The 22785-nt window shown below is 49.1% G+C and overlaps 1 protein-coding gene across 3 annotated transcripts in view; it reads right to left on the bottom strand.

Moving 5' to 3' along the window:
* The window catches only part of LOC119180793 (uncharacterized), a 50674-nt gene that overhangs the window by 16750 nt on the left and 11139 nt on the right, over positions 1–22785 (bottom strand). For 2 of the 3 annotated variants that reach the window (XM_075875084.1, XM_037431929.2), the window contains exons 2-3: positions 21024–21113; positions 6955–7073 (exon numbers count right to left, since the gene is read on the bottom strand). In XM_075875084.1, the coding sequence (XP_075731199.1) occupies positions 6955–7073; positions 21024–21113 (209 nt within the window). The remainder of the gene's footprint in view (positions 1–6954; positions 7074–21023; positions 21114–22785) is intronic. The other variant, XM_075875085.1, reaches the window with a different exon arrangement.

The following is a 22785-nucleotide window of genomic DNA, read 5'->3' as shown; positions in this document are numbered from 1 at the left end:
TGTCACATACCCTTTACGATAATGACTTCTTTTGTTCGCCGGACAAGGGAATATTTGCCGAATAGCGTCCCTGTTAAAATAGACGAAACCCTGGTCACAATGCAGCTCCGCTGTGTAAGAAGTGCTTATTTCAAAAAACAAATTTATTCTCTTGCCAGTTACATGCAATGAGTACTGCAGCTTGCGGTCTACGTGTTCTACGCAATTTATAAACGTATCTGAACGTGTTAGTCGCTTGAATGGTAAGTTTATTATGACGAAAGCCTATAGATGCCTCACGAAAGGCGAAAATTGACCGTCGGCACCAACACTGTGAGTGACGTAGCGAATCATGGACTGGTGGCGACGCTATGCGACGTCATCGGGAAATCACAGTTCTCCAACTTTGGCGACCTCGTCATTACGTCAGTACAGCGTCGCATGACATCCGTCTCTTGGTCAAAGGCTCGCCAATCGCAGAGGCAGTATCAAACCGTGCAAGGTGAGAAAGCCTTTCAGATGGGATTATTTGTACACCTATTAAGAGACAGACAGCCACAGAGACAGACGGCCACAGAGACAGACAGCCACAGAGATTAGATAGATAGATAGATAGATAGATAGATAGATAGATAGATAGATAGATAGATAGATAGATAGATAGATAGATAGATAGATAGATAGATAAATAGATAGATAGATAGATAGATAGATAGATAGATAGATAGATAGATAGATAAATAGATAAATAGACAGACAGACAGACAGACAGACAGACAGACAGACAGACAGACAGACAGACAGACAGACAGATAGATAGATAGATAGATAGATAGATAGATAGATAGATAGATAGATAGATAGATAGATAGATAGATAGATAGATAGATAGATAGATAGATAGATAGATAGATAGGAGATCGGGCATGAGATGGAATGAAAGTCACCTTCAAGTTGCTCTCCCTGTGAAGTGGAGCACCTCCAAAGCGTGTCGTACAAGAAAAAGAAAATAGCTTTCGCCGTCGAGCCGTAACAGGTGAATAGGGAATGGGAGTCTGAGTTTTCCAACGTAAACAAGTGCCAAGCGTGCAGGTGCATCGTTGATCTCGTTTTGGCGGTGGGCGCGGCCATCTTGTGAGGGGCGACGGTTTCATACCTGCCGAGTGTCTGTCATCGCGCAAGCCTGGGCGTGTCTCGTTGACCCCGTTCTTGGCGGTTCACAGGTCACCGCCTCGCCGTGCTCTCTTTTTATCGGTGTGCGCTGGCGGGGACGTGCTTGCACAACGCCATGTGTCCACGCTGGTGTAGCCAGGAGGGAGGGGGGAGGAGGGTTCATTTCCTCCGAACTTTTTTTTATATAGGCACCCGACAGTGGACCAGAGGGCGCCACGAAGCTTTCTTGGGCCGCCCCAGCATTGTTGGTGCCGACCGCCAGGGATACTAAGGCCCGTATTCTAGAACGTCCCTTCACTTGACGCTCCATCTACACTTGAGAAAGCCGATGAAAGCGCCATCTCTAGGCGAAAAAAGTCACTGCATACCAGTATAATTTGCTTCTTGAGTAGCGCAGCGTCATTTTTGTCTGAGCAGCGGCGCAGTGCGCAGCTCTTTCAAGTGAAGGGTGAAAGTCGAGTCGAGGGGCGTTTGTGAATACGGGGGTAAGAAAATGAAACGCTCGCTGCACGCAGTGACACGCTGAAGTGTCAGTGCCCTTCCTGGGCGCTTACATAATCAGCCGTGACCCCCCCCCCCCCCCCCCCGCTCACAACTAAAAGAGAAAATGATATGCACGTGCAAGTCCGGTTTTGCTGAGCCTAATCGCTAGGCTGTGTGTTCTGGCGCTACCATCAGATCTCGTAAACTGCATTTCCGGGTGCCTATTGGGAGGTTCTTTAATACCCTCTCACACGAAACGTTTCTATTTCGCCTGTTCCGGCACACATGCAAACGCACGTGAGAAGAGACTGGTTGATTTAACGTAAACTGGGAAAAGTTGGCATACTTTAATTCCGACATCTTCTAATTTTCATTCGCGATAATGACGTAATCACGGAAAATATCAAGGAGTCTCGCGCTTTGTGACGTCATGACGAATTCACGAATTCGCGCACTCTGTGACGTTGTGATGACGTCACCACGTTAGGAGGATTTTTTTGCATTACTCGGGACGACAACGCCAAAGGTCAGCTTGCGCGTTCTAAGATGCATCTGAGGCTTTCGCATTCAGATAAATAAATAAATAAATAAATAAATAAATAAATAAATAAATAAATAAATAAAGTGCCTAATGTAGCGTAAATGTAGTTCCTGTGTAGGTCTGATGTAGCTTATTTTATTCGTATGAATTTTTGTTCATCTGCACAGATCACGTACTGTCGAATATATTCTAGCGGACCTTTCAAAGGCCCGTTATAATATATTCATGGAGTAAATATATATATATATATATATATATATATATATATATATATATATATATATATATATATATATATATATATATATATAATAGTATAATATATTCATGGAGTTATAAGCATGGAGTAAAAATTTGAAATGTTTACGTTCCTGGCCTCTGTAAAATGTGAACTTGAACGAATGATTTCGATTCGGGCCACGTATAGCTGTAGAACAGGAATCACAGGATACACGGGAACCCACGTTAAATAGTTCTGATCTCTTTCGGCGCGCAGGCGCTGTCTCGCGTGAGTTGCTGTGTATTGTGAAGCTACACGGCCCTTCCCGAAATGTCGGGATTTCCTGTATACGGACACTGGAGTTCCTCTCAGTTCATTCACAGAATCGGAAATCACACACACGCATTTTTTATTTTATTTATTTTTTCGCAGTTGTGCTTCTCCGCGGCACGTGACTCTGTTGCTCCCATATGACGCAAAAGGCACGATGCGTGATTGACAGCTCGGTGGCGAGGATGTTGCATGCACAACTATGCGACCACTCTCGGTGCCGTCAGTTCACTCCGCGTTCTCCGCGTTCAGGTCATTGAACTCACGAGGAAAACAAAATAATCTGCGCTGCCAACTCGAGCCAGGTATTCGACCTGTATACGTTGAAGTGTTTGGTTAGCGAACCATGCAGGATGAGTAATTTTCGGAGAAATTCCTGAAAAGCCGTCGTACTGTCGGAATCGCTTCATGGAATGGGGAGGGGGGCACTACATATTTATGTATGGAATCTAGGTCCTAATTACAGCATGAATTAGCGGAGCTCGTACAAAGCCCGCAGATAATGACATACACGATGATTGAGTGATTGATTGATATGTGTGGTTTAACGTCCCAAAACCACCATATGATTATGAGAGCCGCCGTAGTGGAGGAGGGCTCTGGAAATTTCGACCACCTGGGGTTCTTTAAGTGCACCCAAATCTGAGCACACGGGCCTACAACATTTCCGCCTCCATCGGAAATGCAGCAGCCGCAGCCTGATTCGATCCCGCGACCTGCGGGTTAGCAGCCGAGTACCATATAGCCACTAGACCACCGCAGTGGGGCAGCACCAAGTAGCTCAACTAGGGCAGTTAGTGTAATCGGCCTAATCTGTAAATTCTAGGCTTGGTCGCATTTCCATCTCAAATTAACTTAGGTACAATCATATATTTATTAGACTAATTGCCTTAATTGGTATAATATGCAGATTCGAGACTTAGCCTCTATTAGCTTGCATGCCAAATCCACTTAGACTTTAGTCGTTAATTATCCTAATTGGTCTCGCCGGTTCGTTAGCCAGTTCGTACTTCGTTTTTGCAGGGATTCAACTTCAAGTTGCTGCACCGTGGTGGTGTGATGTTAGTCACGTCACACTGGACGTTCCTGCCGCGGTCACTCGACATGGGGGGGGGGGGGGTGCAAGTAGACTCGCCGTGCATTCTATTAGGGGCGAAACTCCTTATAGCGGCACCCGTTCGTCCCTCGTAGACATAGCAGTAGCCGTAGTCTGTAACCAGTCTTACATTTTGACTTCCAAGGTGGTGTCGGTGAGAGATTTCTTCTGTGCGTTGTTGAATAATAAAAATTTCGCAGCGTGCGCGTTAGCTAAAAGCCGAATTCTCCTGTCTCTCATTCCCCCTTAGCAGCCATTGGCATGTACATTAAGCACTATCTGGCAAGAAGGGGTTGCTACATTATACTCGCCGGGCGTAACCTCCTTGGTTTTAGAAAGGTTTAGCGAGCGTTGGGCCGCAGTGCCATGAATACAGTGAACTAGTATATACCATTAACTCGAGGTGGTTAAAGGTGTGAAGTAGACACGAAGCGCAAGCCGTAAGAAAGTGTGCGTGTGCCACCTCTCGTTTAGTCCTTGGAATGTCCGCTGGATAGCGGTGCTTCTATATGCGGAATATATGATGAAAAGATGCGAGATGGTGGTACTCGGGAGTGTTGAATAGGTGAACGAACGGACACACAGACAGATGCATGGATTGACGCATGAACGGACGCAGGGGCGGATGCATGGACAAACGCAGGAACGGACGCACGAACAGACGCACGCACGGACGGGTGAATGGACGCACGGACGGTCACACAGACGGACGGGCGGAAGCAAGAACGAATGGACGGACGGATGCTTCGCCCCAATATCCATCATTAACTCCGTGGATATGCTGCCATTTTTCTAGTCGCAATCTTCTTGAGAGTGAACACGGGAACGCGTGGCTTTCGGAGCTCCGAGCGCCGTCAAGCGGCGGCACCCAGAAGCATCGCCCATGCGCAGTCCGGCCGGGTTGCGAAGATGATATACCGTCGCACACATTGCGTCAGCCGAGCTAGCGCTTGTCGTCTGCTGCACTGGCACGACAGTAAGAAAGCCGGGTGCTTCAACGTGGCAAGACTGTTGAACGTCCAACTATGCTCCACCTGACTCCAAAATGAACTTATTTTTCCAAGATCATCGTTGATTTGTCGCTGGGCTCTTTCCCCGACGTGTATTCTGTGTTCTAGCATGACCTGTCACCGGAGCACACTGCAGTAGTTATTGAACCAGCACACAGAAAATCTCCGGATCGCGGTGCTCTTCTGGCAAGATTGAGCATTTGTGGAAATGTATGGCTATACACATGAAATAGGCTACGGTGCGGCACTCTGTTTACGCGGCGACTGCGGAAAAACTAAAGGTACGGCAAGAGTGGCAAAATCGTTACTTTGTGCTCAGCGCTGTACCCCTCACAAGCTTCCAGAATGGCAGCAGTGCTCTTATTTTGCAAAGGGGAACATGACAACATACTAATGTGACACCGAGGTAAGCTATTCCAGATTACTCACGGAACTTGATTAACCAAGTTCATCTTTCGTGGAACGTATACCAAATAACAGTTCGGCTGTTTGGGTTTTTTTTGTCTGTTCGCTGTGCGGCGACAAGAACGCAGAAAAAAAGACGAAAACCAAGTGACGCGGCCAATTGAAATGAAAGCTTCTAATCTTTAGTTGCCATAATAATACGGTGCCCCGACGCGGTGGTCTAGTGGCTAAGGTACTCGGCTGCTGACCCGCGGGATCCAATCCCGGCTGCGGCAGCTGCATTTCCGATGGAGGCGGAAATGTTGTAGGCCCGTGTGTTTAGATTTGGGTGAACGTTAAAGAACCCCAGGTGGTGGAAATTTCCGGAGCCCTCCACTACGTTGTCTCTCATAATCATGTGGTGGTTTTGGGATGCTAAACCCCAGATATCAATCAATCAATCAATCATAATAATACGGTCACCAAAGATGCCCAAAATCAGTTAGCAGACGACACACGAGCTAAGCGGTGACGTGATGCGCGCGAAGGGAAAGCTACCCTCCTCACGCATGCGCGCAGATATATGTGACGTGTCACCTAACGGCGCCAGTAGTACCGCAAGCCACGCACCCCTGTGTTGACTTAAAAAGATTGCGACTGTTCGGCGGTTAAATTCGTACGAATCGCTTACATCACATTTGAGTGTTTGAAGGCCTTCGGAAAAGACCTTGCTTCGGTACAAGGGTAAAACTGCAGCGCCGAGTACAAGGACAGAAAAAAAGAGGCACAAAAATACGCCCGTGTTTCTGCGCGCTTGCATATTGTGCTAGTTTGCAGTTTAATTGTAAACAGCCAACCAGCGGAAGCTTTCCTTTGCTAGGATTGAAAACGTAATCACAAAAAAAAAAGGGGGGGGGGTGGCACAAGGCTACTAGGTGTGGTGACAAAAGCATATATTTTTTTTACCAAGCAAATCATTTAGTGAGAGTGGTTAGTCCATTGATAGAAAGAGGGCCAGGACGCTTTAACGAACAGATTTCGTTGAAATCATGTTTGACTGATGGCGAGCGATCACTGAGCAGGCAAAAGAAATAGCCCTGACCTAGCTGTTTCGTCCTGGTCCCGACATGTTTTATTCTCGCGATATACGAGGTGCGCCAGTGAACTCTGGCAAAAGTTTCGCAGTATCCCCCCCCCCTTTCCATTTTATTTCATTTTATTTTTATTAGTTTTCATTTCACGATTATCCTATTCATTTTGCTTATCTGATTTGGTAGCCATGCAATACTCTGGAACAGCAGGTAGGGTATATATTTTTTCACATTTATTCATTTATAATTATTTTTGACCACACAGCCTTTTGTGTACTGTATAGACATAATAGACCTTGTAGTTGTACATTTAGCTGAAAATTACAAATCGCTGGTGATGGTCTTATGGCTCATTATACGCAGTTATGGCCTGCATTTCGTATAGACTATTTTAGCCAAGACATATGGGCGCTTTCATCCTGGGCTGTTAAGTATATGTTTTATTGTTTTGGTATATGGCAACGTGAATTAATATAATAAGGCCATGAAAGATGGTTCGCACCAATCCAACTGTTCGTCTAGTTAATTGTTAAGGATGCCAAGATTACCAGCCCGTTATGGCGGCACAGAAACCCATCCGCAAAACAGTCTACGTACAGGCCTGAAAAAAATTTGCGTCGTCAAGTGAAGATACTTCGAGTACTCACTGTGCGTCCGAGAAGGTTGGTGCAGAGGGCGTCCTGGTCGCTCCGAAGCGTGCTCCGAAGGCGCTCTGCACCGCCAGGAGTCGCCTGACGCGCTTCGCGGCCCATGACGCGCTGGTAACCTGCAGCGGCGTTGACGCAGCGCGCGTACGCCGAGACATTTTGTTTGGGTGATTAACGTCGCGTCGTACACCACCAGGACGACGACGGGAGCAGAAGACACATCAGTCGCAACTATATAGCACAGCGCGCTTCCAACAGCTAAACATTTCTCGGCCGCGACCACCTCTCTAGACTATAGCCGCGGAGGTTTGACGATGACAAGTCGCGCCACTTCAAATGCGTTGGAAAACGTTAGGCGTGCCGCACACACTTCTCGGTCGGTGACGCACATATTCGCTCATTTCACGTGGTCGAACGACACTTTCAACTCGCGTGCTAGCTTCTCTGGCCGCAACCTGCCGGAGACGGGGCAGCGTTGACGTCTCGTGGTTCGCGACATCCGGTGAACTTCCGACACCTACTGTCACGACCTGCTTGCAGATTAGGAGCTAGCGACTTTAACCACGGTGGCCAGCGGACAAGCTCGCACTTGGAGCTACGGGCGGCGACGGCGCTGTAACGAAACGCGCGCGAATGACGACTGACGTGGGCGCGCATCGTTGGGCTGTTGCATAGGCACTCGTCGGGGGGGGGGGGGGGGGGGTACAAACAACAGTTTATCGGAATCTGATTGTTACGGACGCTGCGGCGCGTGCAATACGAGAAGGATGAGAGAGAGGGGGGAAGACGTGACGCTTTTGTTTGCGCCTCCTCTCCGCGGTCGCGGCCGTTCATTCGAGCGTTGAGGTCGCTCTCCGCCGGCTCGTGGCGCGATTTGCCGCCTCGCGTTCTAGCGGGGGAGCCGCCGAGACGTGGACGGGATGCGTCCTGCTTCCGTTCGGAACGGGCCGACGCCGGCTTTGCCTCGCAGGGGTGGTTTCTTAGTCGCTGCTGCCGGCCGGACGTTGTCGTGCCGAGCTATGGCGTAGCTGCGGCCCCGTTCGAAGTATTCGTGTGAGACTCGGCTGGCCTCGATTTCGCTTTGTTTTTTCCATACTTCGGTTCTTATCTTTTTTTTTCTCGCTCAGCAGCGCGGTCGCGGTGCAAATGCGCGCGAATTCTTGGTTCTTCTTTTGTTCATTTCGGTGTTCGAAACAGAAAAACAACATTAAAAACGAAGAGGATATGGGATGGGGGTCGCGGGCGAGGACCTGGTGGCCACGAGTGAAGAGTATAGGGGAAACTGGAACAGGTGGGGAGGTAAGGGGCCTTGTTGTTGTTGTTGGAGGTAGGCGACCTCTTGTTGTTTTGGGGCATGTGGATCCCACAAAAAGCGCGTCTGTAGTATCTAGTTCAGTGCACGCTAGATAATGAAGGAAAGATCGTAGCCCCATTTAGAAATGTCTTGAAACCAAGGTGAGTCAGTAGAAAGCTAGCTCACGGATTCGTTTCAACTGCACTATCATATTTGATGAACTGTACTATCTGTATATTTGATAGTACAATCGAAAGTATACTGTCGCCCTCAACTAGGCGCGTAGCCAGAAATTTTTTTTTCGGGCCTTCTAGTGGTCTTATTCGAGTTTACAGATTGAAACACCACAACGCGGGACACTTGCAGTTGTCCGCAGAATATTACGAACCATGCGAGCGCGCGGCGGAATTCGCGTATGCTGAAATACTAGGGAATGCTATAAATACTGTGAATCAGTCGTAAAGCAGCAGATGTACTATGTGTCTGTGTGATTACTTGGCAATCGCGTCTTTTGCAGCAGCTGTTTCCATTGGACAAAGAGGTGTTGCTATATGATGTCGCAGGGCCACTTTCGGTCGAGTTCGATTCCGTTGATGATTCTTGACGATCATTTTTTTTGTGCACAGTTAGCGCAAACTCGAACGCGAGATGCCATGTTGATTATAGGTTCGATCGTAAGTAGACGTGCGAATATCAGAAATATACTGTAAGATTTATATAACGCCACTTGATACACGTGTTATGTGATGGAATAACTACATTTTAGGAGCATCAGCGTAAAATCAAGGCACGTGAATATGAAGCGAGTAATTAACTTTTACTAACATTGTGAAGAACAACTAGAAAGAAAGCAAAAAAAAATGCGGCAGCATCGGTTCGAGTCATCAAAGTAGAGCATGAAGTAACAAAGCTGACGGACGTATGATATTAGCAAACACGTCTATCGCATCTCCGAGGGAAATATTTCGGACGCACGTGTGACGCAAGCAGCGCTGCCTAGAGTAACTGTATACTGTTACCTTTAGGTACACCATATACAGTTACGTTTGTGCTGCCCATCTTGTAGCGTCGCATCACGGCCACTCCCTGAACTATAAGGCAAACCGACGGCTCCTCTTGAGAAGCGTTTGTTTGCACTGACGTTGAAAGAAATAATGGAGGCGTTGGCTAAACTTTAACTGTTTATTGTGAAGGACAAGCCACCAGATTGTACCCATCTGCGCATTCGTGCATCAGTATCGGCAAACAGTGCATGGTCACGCTCGCATATCAAAGAGCTGCATGTAATTTTGGAAAAAGTGAAACAGACGTGCAACACGTGCCTCTCTTTTTAGGAGCGAAGCTCCTTAAGGCGTGGGTCTGTCCATCCTTGTGTGTATGTATGTAATAGTACGTAGCCACCGGTGGCACATACCCGCTGCGGATATGTGCCACAGGGGATGCGAGATGGGAGATGGCGGTACTTGGAGTGTTCACTAGATGGACGCACGGACGGACGGTCAGACAGACTATAGCAGACGGATGAACGAATGAATAGATGCACGGACGGATGGACGCACGAACAGACAGGTGGATGGACGCGTACTCACGGACGGACGGAAGCGCGGACGGGCTGACGGACACTTCGCATCACTCATCATCATTCACTCCGTGGATATGGTGTAATTTTTAGGGGCGAAGCTCCTTAGGGTGTGGGCTGTGCGTCCCCTGTAGCCTGTATGTAGCCACCTCTAGTTTAGTTCTTGCAGTGTTCACTAGATGGCGGTACCGTCCCCTGTATGTAGGGGGGCGCTGCAAGCGCGCGAAGTGATCGGACGTGCAGCGCATCGGCTCCGTCGTTTTTCGGCTGGAACCGTCGGTTTCTAAGCTGAACCTCAACGAAACTGATGCCATTGGACGCCTAACACCACAAGGAGTCTGTGGACACCGATTCTCCACAGGTGGGCCAATTTTCGAGACTTTCACGCCGACCGCGTCCTGCAACGCCGCGGTTGAGCTGGCCCTTTCAAGGGCTAGGCTCGACGCAGCTGGCGTCTCGGATTCCCGGGTATGGCGGCAACTAAGATCACCGGGTATGACCCGGTAACCATGCAATGGACTGAAATCGACGCCACAAAACGAGATGAAGATGAAGATGTTCCACCCACCGAAGATGAGTGTTTGCAAGCCCTGATGCGTCTACGGCAACGCAGGACACAGGCAAATCCGACAACCAAGGGAGACGCCAGCACAGCGTCGCTGACCCAGGCGGGGATTCCCCGCTCAGTGACTCCCGGCGGTGCTCGCGCTGCTTCGCCAAAAGGAAGTAAGAAGACAGCACAGCAGTGGCGCCCGAAACAGACGCCACGCTTACGCTCGGAAGACCTCATCGTGGTCCTGAAACCTCGAGGAACCCTCGATTTGAAGATGGTTTTCAAGCACGGAGAAGTGGGTTCTGCAGTAGCTCGCTACGTTGGTGACCTGGCAGCCGACGACCTCAGCGTCTGGCCCGTCTGGGAACAGAACGTCATTGTCTGTGGCACTCAGACCCCATCCGTGGTGGACAAGCTTATCAAGGAATTCGACCTCAAGGTTGGGGAACAGACATATCCCTTCCGTGGCCATCTCAAACTCAATGGCGACTGTTGCAAAGGGGTCATCCGTGTCCGCGAGGACGAAACCTCTGCTTCACTCAAGCCGAAACTTCGCTGGAGGGAGGGCGACATCGCTTTCATCCGAAAACTTGGCTCCTCAAATATAGCGGTGGTGACTTTCGTGGGCCGAAGACTTCCCCGTTACATTCAGTACAACTATGAATGTGTCCCAGTACACACCTATAAGAAAACAATCCCGGCGTGCTACAGATGTGGTACGGTTGGCCACCGGGTGGACAACTGCCCTCACCCCGAAGACGGGCGCTGCGGATACTGCGGCAAACAAGTTGGGGCCACTACAGACGGCCTAAGAGAACACGAGTGTCAGCCTTCCTGCATAATCTGCGATGGGGCCCACCTCACAGGGTCCGCGGACTGCACTGGAAAGTTCCGTAAGCTGCAACGTCCGGAGGCAACGAACAAGGCAGGACCCGCCACAACACGGCACAAGCGGTCGCCCCGACCTTCGAAGAAGGGGAAGCAAGGCCAGCAACAGCGGCAACCACCGCAACAGAAAGCCGGAAACAAGCACGTGTCTCAAGAAGTCAAGCCAGGAATAGGGAAACAGGCCCCGACACTCCCGGCCGGGGTTTTCCCTCCACTCAGCAGTGCTCCAAACCAACAGGTGAGTGGCTGGGCAGTGGCCGCCTCACAGTCATCTCCTTCCTCAAACCCTCTCACGCTCGAGATGAGTAATCAGTTGGAGTCCTTAAAGAAGCAAAATGCGCAGCTTGCATCCAAAATTCAGGCACTTGAAAAAGCTAGGGCGGAGAAACCTCTACCGCACATGGATGACGAGTGTGACTCGGCCTCTGTGTGCTCGGGCAATACAGTAACGTCTCACTCGGCCTTGATTGAAAATCTGGAGTCCCGGGTCTCTAATATCGAAGAACAGCTAGTACATTTCCCTGAACAGATGGCCCAGCTCCCGAATATGATTAGTCAAGCTGTGCAGACGGCTATCCAGATGCAGACGCAGCTCATTATAGCCACCGTAACGCAGCAAGTAACGCAATCCATTCAGACATGGCTCAGCAGTAACCCGAGATCTGCACGGCGTGCAGGGCCTATCCGTGAGGTAGGGCGCCCCAGTAAAATCCTCCGTGCAGCGGAGGGCGAAAAACAGCAGGAATCTACCGACTCCATAGAGAATGCGCAAAGTGGCGGTGCAGCTCTCGTCGCTGAACCGCTCACTAGCCCACCTCAACAAATACAATAAATATGGCAGGTACTCCTTCCAGAGCACGGATAAAAGGAGAATCGCTCTCGATAATACAGTGGAATTGCAGAGGTTTCCGAGACCGGCGCAAAAGGTCTCATTTACACCTCTATATTCAAAATTTGGACGTGATGCCCGCAGTGCTGGCCCTTCAAGAGCCAGGTTTGCAGGCTAAACTTTCAGGCTATAACACGTTTCAAAGGGACCCATCCACCTGTGTTCTGGTGCATAAATCTTACACTGCGCAGGAGATTGATCTCGAACTTAAATCGGAGCATTCCTACACAATGGTGCAGATACTGCCTCTCCGTAGGATAAATCACGCGGTTTATATACTGAACATTTACACTCCGCCTAAAACACTCCACGTCACCTATGCAGAGATCTTCTGCCGTGCACTGAAATGTGCCGACAGAGCACCTCTGATAATTCTTGGGGACTTCAATGCCCCTTGCCGACTCTGGGGGTACACACGCGAGGAGGCCAGGGGAAGGCGGCTTGCGGAGCTTATCTCCACCTTAAGCCTCACCCTTCTCACCGACCCGGCCACCCCCACGCGCCTTGGCAACTCGGTGACCAGGGACACCTGTCCTGACCTCACTTTGGTTAAGAACACACGACACGTTACATGGACTAACCTAGAGGAGACCCTGGGCAGTGACCACTGCCTCCTAAACGTCACACTCTCCACACATCCTTTCAAACGGAAGGACACACAAGCGCGACTAGTTAACTGGGACAAAATGCGCACGGAAACTATACCGCCTATCCTCCGTTCCGGCAATTACGCAGACTGGGCTGCACACATCATGCTTACTCAGAAGAAATACGAAACCGTAGTGCGAACATCGGATGAACACCCAGCCGTTGACAACCACCTTCTGCATTTGTGGGAGGCCCGTCGGAGCCTCACGCGACGCTGGAAACGTCAGAAGCATAATAGACCCCTTCGAAAACGTATTCAGGAGCTAACTACACAGGCAGCTGAATACGCTACGCACTTAGCAGATGCAAACTGGACAGACAAATGTAATGATATCGCTCATCAGATGTCAAGCAAAAGCACATGGGGGCTGTTTCGCAGCCTCATTGACCCCACGCAAACGCGAGGAGAAACACAACGACACCTGCGAAGAGCCCTTCACGGATTTCAGGGTACTTCAACGCAACTCGCGGAAACTCTTCGCGACAGGTATCTCTGCCAGGTGCACGATCCGAGAGGTTCGGAGTATATATATTCGGGAAAAGAAAACGAGACCCTAGATGCCCCTTTTCTTCTACATGATATGAAGGCGGCAATGGCTAAAATGCGTAGAGGAACAGCCCCTGGTAAGGATAAAATCACGGTCAAGACGCTGGCAAATTTGGCCGATCCTGCGCTGGCACACCTCTTGGAATACATCAACGCCATCTGGAGTGGTCGGATATCGGTCCCTTCAGAGTGGAAGACATCACTGGTCACATTCATTCCCAAACCGGGGAAGCCAGTAAACATAGACAACCTTCGCCCCATCTCTCTAACGTCTTGCGTTGGCAAGTTGATGGAGACGATGGTGCGGGACAGACTTTCGGAATATCTTGAACAGAAAGGGGCTTTCGCCCCTACCATGTTCGGATTCCGTCCTCACAAATCGGCACAGGATGTACTCCTGCAACTACACCGAGAGGTCATCCAACCGGTGGCGATGAAACATAACGACAGGGTCATCCTCGCCTTAGATCTGAAGGGGGCCTTTGACAATGTTAAACACAGCGTCATACTCGAACACCTAAGCCTCACTAACTGTGGTCAGAACACATTTAATTACGTCAAGGACTTTTTATCGGACAGAGCCGCCCTGCTCCGCATTGAAGACTCCGAATTCGGGCCGTATCAAATGGGTACCAGAGGGACACCGCAAGGGGCTGTTCTCTCCCCCATTCTATTTAACGTCGCAATGATGCACCTGCCACGTCAGCTGGCGGCCATAGAGGGCATTCATCATGCCCTCTATGCCGATGACATTACGGTATGGGCAACTCAAGGGAACTTAGGTGCCATTGAGACCAGTCTGCAACAGGCTGCCGAAATTGTACACACCTACGCGGCGCGTTGCGGACTCGAATGCGCACCCAACAAATCCGAATTCCTTCACATTAGAGGCATGCCTAAAGACAACACAGATATCTCCATCACTCTTCCTGCGGGCCCAATCAGACGAGCGGAGGAGATCAGGGTCCTGGGCCTATACATTCACCAGCAGCTCCGGATTGACACAACATTGACGAAATTAAGGAAGATAGGAGACCAGGTGGGTCGCATGATCCGCAGGGTCTCCAACAAGAGGGGGGGACTTCGGTGCACAGATGCGTTGCGGCTAGCGCACGCTTTTGTCACCAGCAGGGTCATGTACTCCGTCCCTTACCTCTCCCTCCGCAAACATGAGGAAGAACGAATCGAGGCAATCATTAAAAAGACAATAAAGCGGGCTCTTGATCTTCCGATCTCTACATCCAACAGCCGTCTCAAGGCATTGGGTGTGATTAATTCATACCAAGAGCTGAAGGAAGCCCATCTTTTAAACCAGTACACACGGCTAGCCCAAACCAACTCTGGCCAACGCCTGCTTGCACGTCTGCACATAAGACATGATTTCGAACAACAGGAACGGGTCAAAGTGCCAGAACTGTGGCGCACAGCCCTTCTGGTCCGACCTCTACCCACTAAAATGGACAGAGATGAACACACAGCGCGACGTGACGCACGCGCTCGGGCGCTGGAACGACAATTTGGACAGAAGCCAGGTGTGTACTACGTGGACGTTGCTGGCCCCACCTCCAAGGGGTGGTACACGGCGGCTGCTATTCACGAGGGCACACAGGTGGATGGGCTAACCTTTAGGGCGTATTCTGTAACACAGGCTGAGGAGGTCGCCATTGCCCTTGCGGCCTCTCACAGTAATTCCCGGTATATTATCACGGATTCGCGCCGAGCGTGTCGTAATTATACAGCCGGGTACATATCACCGTTAGCCGAGACAATACTGCGCAACTGCATAAGAGACACGGACCCTCATCCGAAACGCATTATATGGACACCGGGCCATCAGGGATTGCGGGGAAATGAGGCTGCAGATGCGGCTGCCCGAGCGCTCATTTCCGGGCTACCTTCGTCAATGCCGATGGAGACCGATGAGGAGGGTTACCCTCTCCTCCGATATAAGGAAATTCTTTATTATTATCGGGAAAGTCATCGCCGCTACCCTCCCCCCGCACGGGGGTTGAAGAAAGCAGAGGAGCGCATTTTGCTTCGCCTCCAGACGAATACATTGCTATGTCCTGCCATAGTCAAACATTTCGACCCTACGGTCACAGGACAGTGCCAGCACTGTGGGGAGGTGGCAGACACCTACCACATGGTGTGGGCCTGCCAAGCTAACGCAGCCATTACTCCTAACCCAAACCCTAGGCGAGAGGACTGGGAGGCGGCCCTGCTCGGCTGCTCAGACCTTCAGGCCCAGCAGGCCTTGGTCCAGAGAGCCAAGACGGCGGCTTTAACCAATGGGGTCCCGGAATAGAGACTCCACCTAGTCTGTAGGGGCCTCTACAGAGGTCCTACACCTCTCTTTTGTAAATAAATGTTTTTCACCACCACCACCACCCTGTATGTAGCCACCTCTAGTTTAGTTCTTGCAGTGTTCACTAGATGGCGGTACCGTCTCCTGTATGTAGCCACCTCTCGTTTAGTTCTTGTAGTGTTTACTAGATGGTGGTACTTGTAGCTGATGATGAAAAGATGCAAGATGTTATAAACTAGAAAGCGGTACTTGTAGTTGATGAAAGACACGAGATCTTATAAAATAGGAATGATGTCACATATGTCGCGTGTCATTGGTTGAAGGCAATCGTTCGATTTAGTGCGGCGACGTACGCTAGGGGGAGCGTTGTAATAAAATCCGTTCGCTGTTGGCGCGCGCTCGGAGTCGCCGGATGGATAAGGCTGCACAGCGGAGAGAGCGCAAGGCGGCAGCAGCGCGCGCTCGCAGACAGAATCCCGATGTGCGAGCGCGCGAGGCAAGGGACATCGCAAGCCATCCATCGTCTAAGAACAAATAAAAGTTGATTTGTGTATATACACACACAGCGTTTCTCACGTCTTTACATGATGATCGACTGGGCGAATTACACGGAAGATTCACAGTTTACCGATGAATCCCTCCGGAGCTTCGCCCATTCATCATCATTCACTCTGTGGATATGCTGTGATTTTTTTAATGTGAAACGCCTCCGATAACTCTCGCGTTGATGTGTAGTTGCTCGTGCCTATTATCTATAATCTCACAAAGCTGAGGCTCACACCTGCAGGCTAGACAATGTGCAGGTATGTGCACATTTCCTTTACTGTTTAAAGATAACTCGTGTATGCTCCTGAGCTAGGTCGTTGAGACAACGGCCGGTGCGGCCCACGAACGTACTCCCACAAGACAGTGATATTTCGTGTACAACACCACTCGTGGCGCATCTCACATAACGTCTGGTGTGCTTCGTCTGGCGTCCGAGCTTTTTTTTGTGAAGCGAAAATCGAACAGCCTTTCATTTTCGTGAGTGGGATATTTGTAATGATGCTCTGCGGCGTGACAAATATCGGCTGAGTCATCGCTCGTGTGTGTGCATATCCCGTTCCTGTCCCCTCGCTGTTCTTCCGTTACAATGCTTCCAAGCCAACTATAGCCCACCGACAAGTACAGACAACGAACGGCATTGACGGCGAGAAAGGACGCGCTGTGTTGTCTTTGAACTGACAATAGTAATAACGATAATACCTGGGATTTTGCGTCCCAAAACCGTGATATGACTACGAGACACGCCGTAGTGGAGGGCTCCGGAAATTTTGATTATTTGGTGTTCTTTAACGTGTACTGACACAGTAAACGATTTTCTATCATTTCGCTTCCACCGAAATGCGACCGCTATGACAGAAATCGAACCCGCGACCTTCTTGTCACCAGTCGAGCACCGTATACCCACTGTTCAGTCGAGGCGGACTATTGTCCTTGAATTCGGAACGGTTTAGGAGCCCTTAAACGAAAAATCGGCAGAAAAAAAAGGTACAGTTATAAAAATGATAGCGCAAATTGATGTCGCGTATGGTTCGCGCTATTAAAATAAGGCTTTATACGCGTCAGATCTCGACGCACAGCAGGGAGCAGCTGGAGGTACAGCAACATTGTAAGTGATCAATGACATGGCTCGCCTCTGAGTCACGTTTAAATATACACACACGGACGCCATTAGGCTCAACTTGGGCTGCGCGCCAGCCCTCGAGTATACAGAAGCTAAACGACTAACGACGCAAGGAAATGCATTGAGCCGTATCTTCGCATCACGCTCCAACTTTGTGTTGTAGATTGGTCTTATCATGCGTGACCCAGTCGAACAATCGATGCTGAAAAAACGAAAGTAGAGCACCGTGTCAGTCGTTCATTCACATGTTGAGTCGCAGTGGTTCTGCGCGTATTTGTTGGCTTCCCCGAATGCGCAGATAATTCGGAATCGTTCTATACGCGGGTTTCCCCACGAAAACGAAACTTTGTTCGCGAAATGTGTTCCGTAGTCGGTCTCTGAGGTTTGTCCCTGAGAAATGTACTCCGTGATTGGAGGTCTCCTTTTTTTATTTCTGGTTAAACTTTAAAAACGGGTTGCTAAGATAAATATATTACAATACACAACGACCGATACGAAAAATTTTAAAGTAACTAAGGCCGTCAAGCATTACTATAACGCATCACGTACTAGAATTCCTTCATGGTCAGTAGGGCTTCTACTCTTTCTACCCATTAAGGTGCACAATCGTCTGTTCTGACTACCTCGAGAAATCTTGAGATACTTTCTTTAAAATACTCTCTTGCTGGTCTCCTGTCATGGGTCACAGTGAAATCCAGCCATTCTAGAGCGCCATATACTGTGCAAGGCAGTCATCATGATAAAATTGAAAGGTAATCCATCCTCATTCTCTATTGCCGAATACCTGATCCCATGAGGGTCTAACGGGAACTCTTTTTGAATTGTCCTTTGTAATACGTCCCAAAAGTAAACTCCTTCCCAGCAGTGCAGGAAAACATGGTCAATAGTTTCCGTTTTTTTTGTTTTTTTTTTACAGATTAAACTGAGATTCTCAAGGCATATAAAACCCACGCTCCTCTAGGAAGGTTCTTACAGGAAGTGTTCTCTACGTTCTAAATTTTCGCGTCGTCCCATTGGTATGACGACATGAAAGACGCGGATTCGACTGCGGCCGTCGCGTTTTGATGGAGGTGAAACGCTATAAAAGGCCTGTGTAGCTGTACGATCTCAGTGCTCATCAAAAACGCCAGGTGGTGTGTCAGTCTTCTTTTTCTCTTTTTTTTTCGTTTGTCTGTGTTCTTTGTAAAACCACAAATTATCCGTAACAAAATTTGCGTGTATGTATATTTAACAGGCTCGCTTCAACAAAAGCTTGAGTGAAATTCATCTAGTTAGACATGTCGATGACAGGCTAAAGGTGGGATGATATGCGCTTGCTGGGACATGTACTCCGTAAGGCACAAGCCATATTGTAAACCCAATTAGTGAGTGCGACTTGTAGGAGAAACACATGTGTAGAAGCGTGCAGGTGGTTCAGCACAAATTACACTGCGCTATATGTGCACGCAAATCACAAATTATTGGTAGCTATATACTAAGTCAAAACGAATGCATAATCACTCTGGTTAAATTGCACGCACGTGCCAGAATTATAGATGCGGTGCTATTTCTTTAGGTCCTTTTCAACTCTCATTGAAAAGTCTGTTCAATGCAGATTAGTGTCGTGCATTATTATTGCAAAAATCTACTTTTTATAGTGGACTGATACGATTAGTACTGTTTTAAAAATTTATTTCGAAATTCATCGCAGACGGGACGTCCCATAGAAGGGGTTCGGGAGCCTGGGATCTGTCGGAGTCAAAAAAGTCGTTCGGAGTGCCGCTATAGCTTGCGATAGCAGAATGTTACCGGCGCGGCAGTCAATGTAGGATGAACAGCAAATTGCGTATTTGCAGTTTGGCAGTGTATCAGGGGGCATACGTTTACTGAACTGTTTTGGGGGGCTCGCGGTAGCATGACTACGCACGCCTTCAACCACGCTGTCTCAGAGGGAGGGGAAAAGGGGGGTGTGTGTTAAAAACGGGACACACGCAGACTTGTTGGTCTTTTTTAGGACATTTTGGGGAGTTAGTAGTGGTATGTTATTTATCGACCAATCAGGTGTTCCGAAGTCTTAATGACTGCGTGCTGAGGAGAGTGGGGCTACAGTCTGCAGCTCTCGGGCGTAAGGGGTTGGATGCGAGGGGAGGAGAGAGGGGGGACGTTTAGGGTGGGAAAAATGCGCTATTTCTGCTGTCCGCTATTTGTGCGACTCTTGTTGGGAGCTGAGGTGGTTCCGTTGCGTTGGTTGTACGTGAGAAATAATCTGTACCGCAAGGACAACGCATACAAAAGAAGAAACGGTACGACATAAGAGCTCTAACAACAAAGACTTATAGAATGCCGCGTGTGTTTATTCTGTGCTCTTCACCGTTGCAAATGTGCGCGCTGCATTCTAAAAAAAAAAAACCGACCCAATTGATGCATATCAAAGGTGTACAGAAAGGGCATTGACAACCAAATCAAGCTATGTATTCAGAAGAAAAGATACCTTGGTCTAGGAGCTCGTCTGCTGACCGCGGCGCAGGTCGCGGGATCGAATCCCGGCCCGTGGTGGCCACATTTCGGTGGAGGCAGAACGATAGTCTCGTGTACTCAAGTTCACGTGCAGAACTCAACTTTGACTGTGACTCAAGGGACTGTTGAAGAGAGCTCGCTGGTATAGATCCATTTTATACACAGCGCTTAAGGTACAAAAAAAAACACACACACACAAGACAACAACGAGGAAGCGCTGTGTACAGAAATGGTTTTCGGTTTATAATTTGCGTGATTACACGCGGTTCTGAAGTTATACTTATCGGAATAGCGTCTGCTTCACGAGTCGGCGATACGTGGTTCGCGTGAAGAAGAGAAAAATGGCGCTACTTTTCGTAAGCCTAGCGGGAGCGATGCTCAACAAGGGGCCAAGAGATGGTGCCTCCCTTTTTCGACTGTCTTCATTTCACCTCTTTCTTCCCGACACCGTTATCCAAGTGCGCGGCTGTCCCTCCATTTCGCCGCCGGGAAAATGCAGCCGCCGCTAACGGCAATTGAAACGATGCCCTCTATAGCATATCATGCATTCCAACTACACCTGTCATCAAAGACTTCGAGACGCAACGCTACAATACTGTTTCGGTTGCGGGTTGGTGTGGCCTTTGAGAACTCATTCAGTTAGTGCATTGGTATGGGTGACTCACCTAACTGTCATTACCGCAACTGAGTAGAAACTCTTGACTGCGTTCCATGCCACTGTCCCGACTTTGAACAAGATCGCCGGACTCTCCAGTGCGCCTTGAGGAGACTGAATGGTCGTCCCTTTCCTTTGGAAAAGATGTTGGGTGCGTGGTCTGACAGTACTTCAAACCAGGAAGCCACGGGAGCCCTTATACAACTCTCGAAGGCAACACCACTGAGCGGCCGCCTGTGAAACCCTGCCGCATGTGTGTGGTGTGCAGTGTGCATTTCCTTATCTTTTTTCTGTCACTCCCTTATCCCCCTCTCTCCATTGGACGTAGTCTGGTTAACCTCCCTGACATTTATGTTCCTTCTCTCTCTCTAGCTCCAACACTTCAGCAGCTAAGCGGTTGAAATAGTAGGCCGAGTAATGTGTTAGTCAAACCAGAGTCCTTCACATGTCAAACGAAATAATGTACTGCATGCGTGTAATGAAATAAGGATTATAATTAGCCAACTAAATTACAACTAGCGAGGTTAGAAAGAAGTGCGTGCCACTCACCGTTTTCGGTGGGCGGGCCTCCGTCTCGACCGTTTCGCTGGTCACCGAGACACTGTCGGTTACCTCGCCATCCACGCTGCAGTCGTCAGCCTGCGTAGAAAAAAAAAAAAAAAAAAAAACACACCAAAGAGCACTTCCGCGTTTCAGTTGAACGAGCGAGACGGAAACGACGGCTACTTCCGGCCCGGACTTCCTTGGTTTGTTTCCGTTTTCAGCGAGGTAAACACCACGAGTGCATGCAAATTCCTGTGACGCTGTTACATTTGCCGTGCTCCAGCAGAGCGGCATTTCCGTGGAAAGCGAGGTCGAGGGGCGGGTTGAATAAGCTCCTTGCTTGCCTGCTTGAAAAACTAAACTTTATTTTATGCGTAATTGGGAGGCAGATTGATGTGGACCGGAGGTGGCCGCCCCTCGCGATCACTAAGTAGGCTCCTGATTGCGTGAGCCCATTGGCGACCACCCCGCTCTGTCGACCAGGGAGGCTCGTCAGGTTGGAACAGCCGATCGGGAGGACTCTGGAGGCAGGGCTCTCGGGTGGCGTTTGGTTTCGAAGCGAGGTTCGGGGTTGATTGGTATGCTCGCACCATGCGGAAAATGTACGAAGACGTCTCTTCACAGTGCGCACACTTTCCTGTACAGGCACGATCGAAGAGTTTTAAAACTGTTAGAAACGGCAGCGTTTTTGGTGTTAAGAGAGAGGAGTGTGCTTTTTTTCTATTTGCATTTGTAATACTCTTACATGGCTTAACATTAATTGTATGGCCGAATTTGTCTCTCAAATTGAAACAGTGCCAAAACGGAGCACTAGAAAAGGAAAAAAAAAACAACAGCGCTGACTTACAACAAAGTTACAACAACGGTTTCTTAATAAAACAACCTTAATGAAAATCAACAGGTGATAAGGCCAAAGAAGCTATAGGAGCGTTAATGTATTGTGGTCATATTCATATAGATGCGAAGAAAGTGAAGTGGACGAAAAGACAACTTGCCGGCGGCGGGGAGCGAACCTGCAACCTTCGGATTAGGCGCCCCATGCTTGAGCTGCGGCGGCGAGGTTTCCTGGTTTGCGTGTACATGTATACCCCGTAAAGTAGACGAGCCGGGGATGACCACCGCCTTAGCTCAATTGGTGAGAGCATGCTGACCCGCATGGCGCGGGTTCGAATCCCGGCTGCGGCGGCTGCATTTCCGATGGAGGCGGAAATGTTGTAGGCCCGTGTGCTCAGATTTGGGTGCACGTTAAAGAACCCCAGGTGGTCAAAATTTCCGGAGCCCTCCACTACGGCGTCTCTCATAATCATGAAGTGGTTTTGGGACGTTAAACCCCACATATCAATCATATCAATCAATTGGTGAGAGCATCGAGCGCGTAATCCGTAGGCTGCAGTTTAGGTCCCTGTCGGGGGCGTAAGCTGATTTTTTTTTCTTCTGCCTATGTAGAAAAGAAAAACAAAGCAACGAAGTATTGCCGTTCCTGTTCTTGTGAGGCGAGGTTTTCAAGCGTTTCTGTCCTCGCCAAAAGCCCAGATGCTCTGGCCCGTGAAATAATGGAAGCGTTCTGGATAAAGAAAAAAAAAGTGACTTGTGTATAAGTGACACGTCAGTCGTCTTGCAAAAGTCTGAGTTTGATTTTTGCGCTTCGTTGCTTGATTAGATATGCCGGTTGAACGTCCTCAGTTTATGTCTGTGGTCATGCGACTAGATGAAGCAGTGTGCTCTGCACATGCGTGTGCGGCTATATATTTCCTGCGTTTCTCCTGCA

The sequence above is a fragment of the Rhipicephalus microplus genome, chromosome 10 (assembly GCF_043290135.1).
Source record: "Rhipicephalus microplus isolate Deutch F79 chromosome 10, USDA_Rmic, whole genome shotgun sequence".
Lineage (NCBI taxonomy): Eukaryota > Metazoa > Arthropoda > Arachnida > Ixodida > Ixodidae > Rhipicephalus > Rhipicephalus microplus.
Note: the sequence above shows the minus strand (reverse complement) of the source record. Positions and strands in the feature narration are given on the sequence as shown.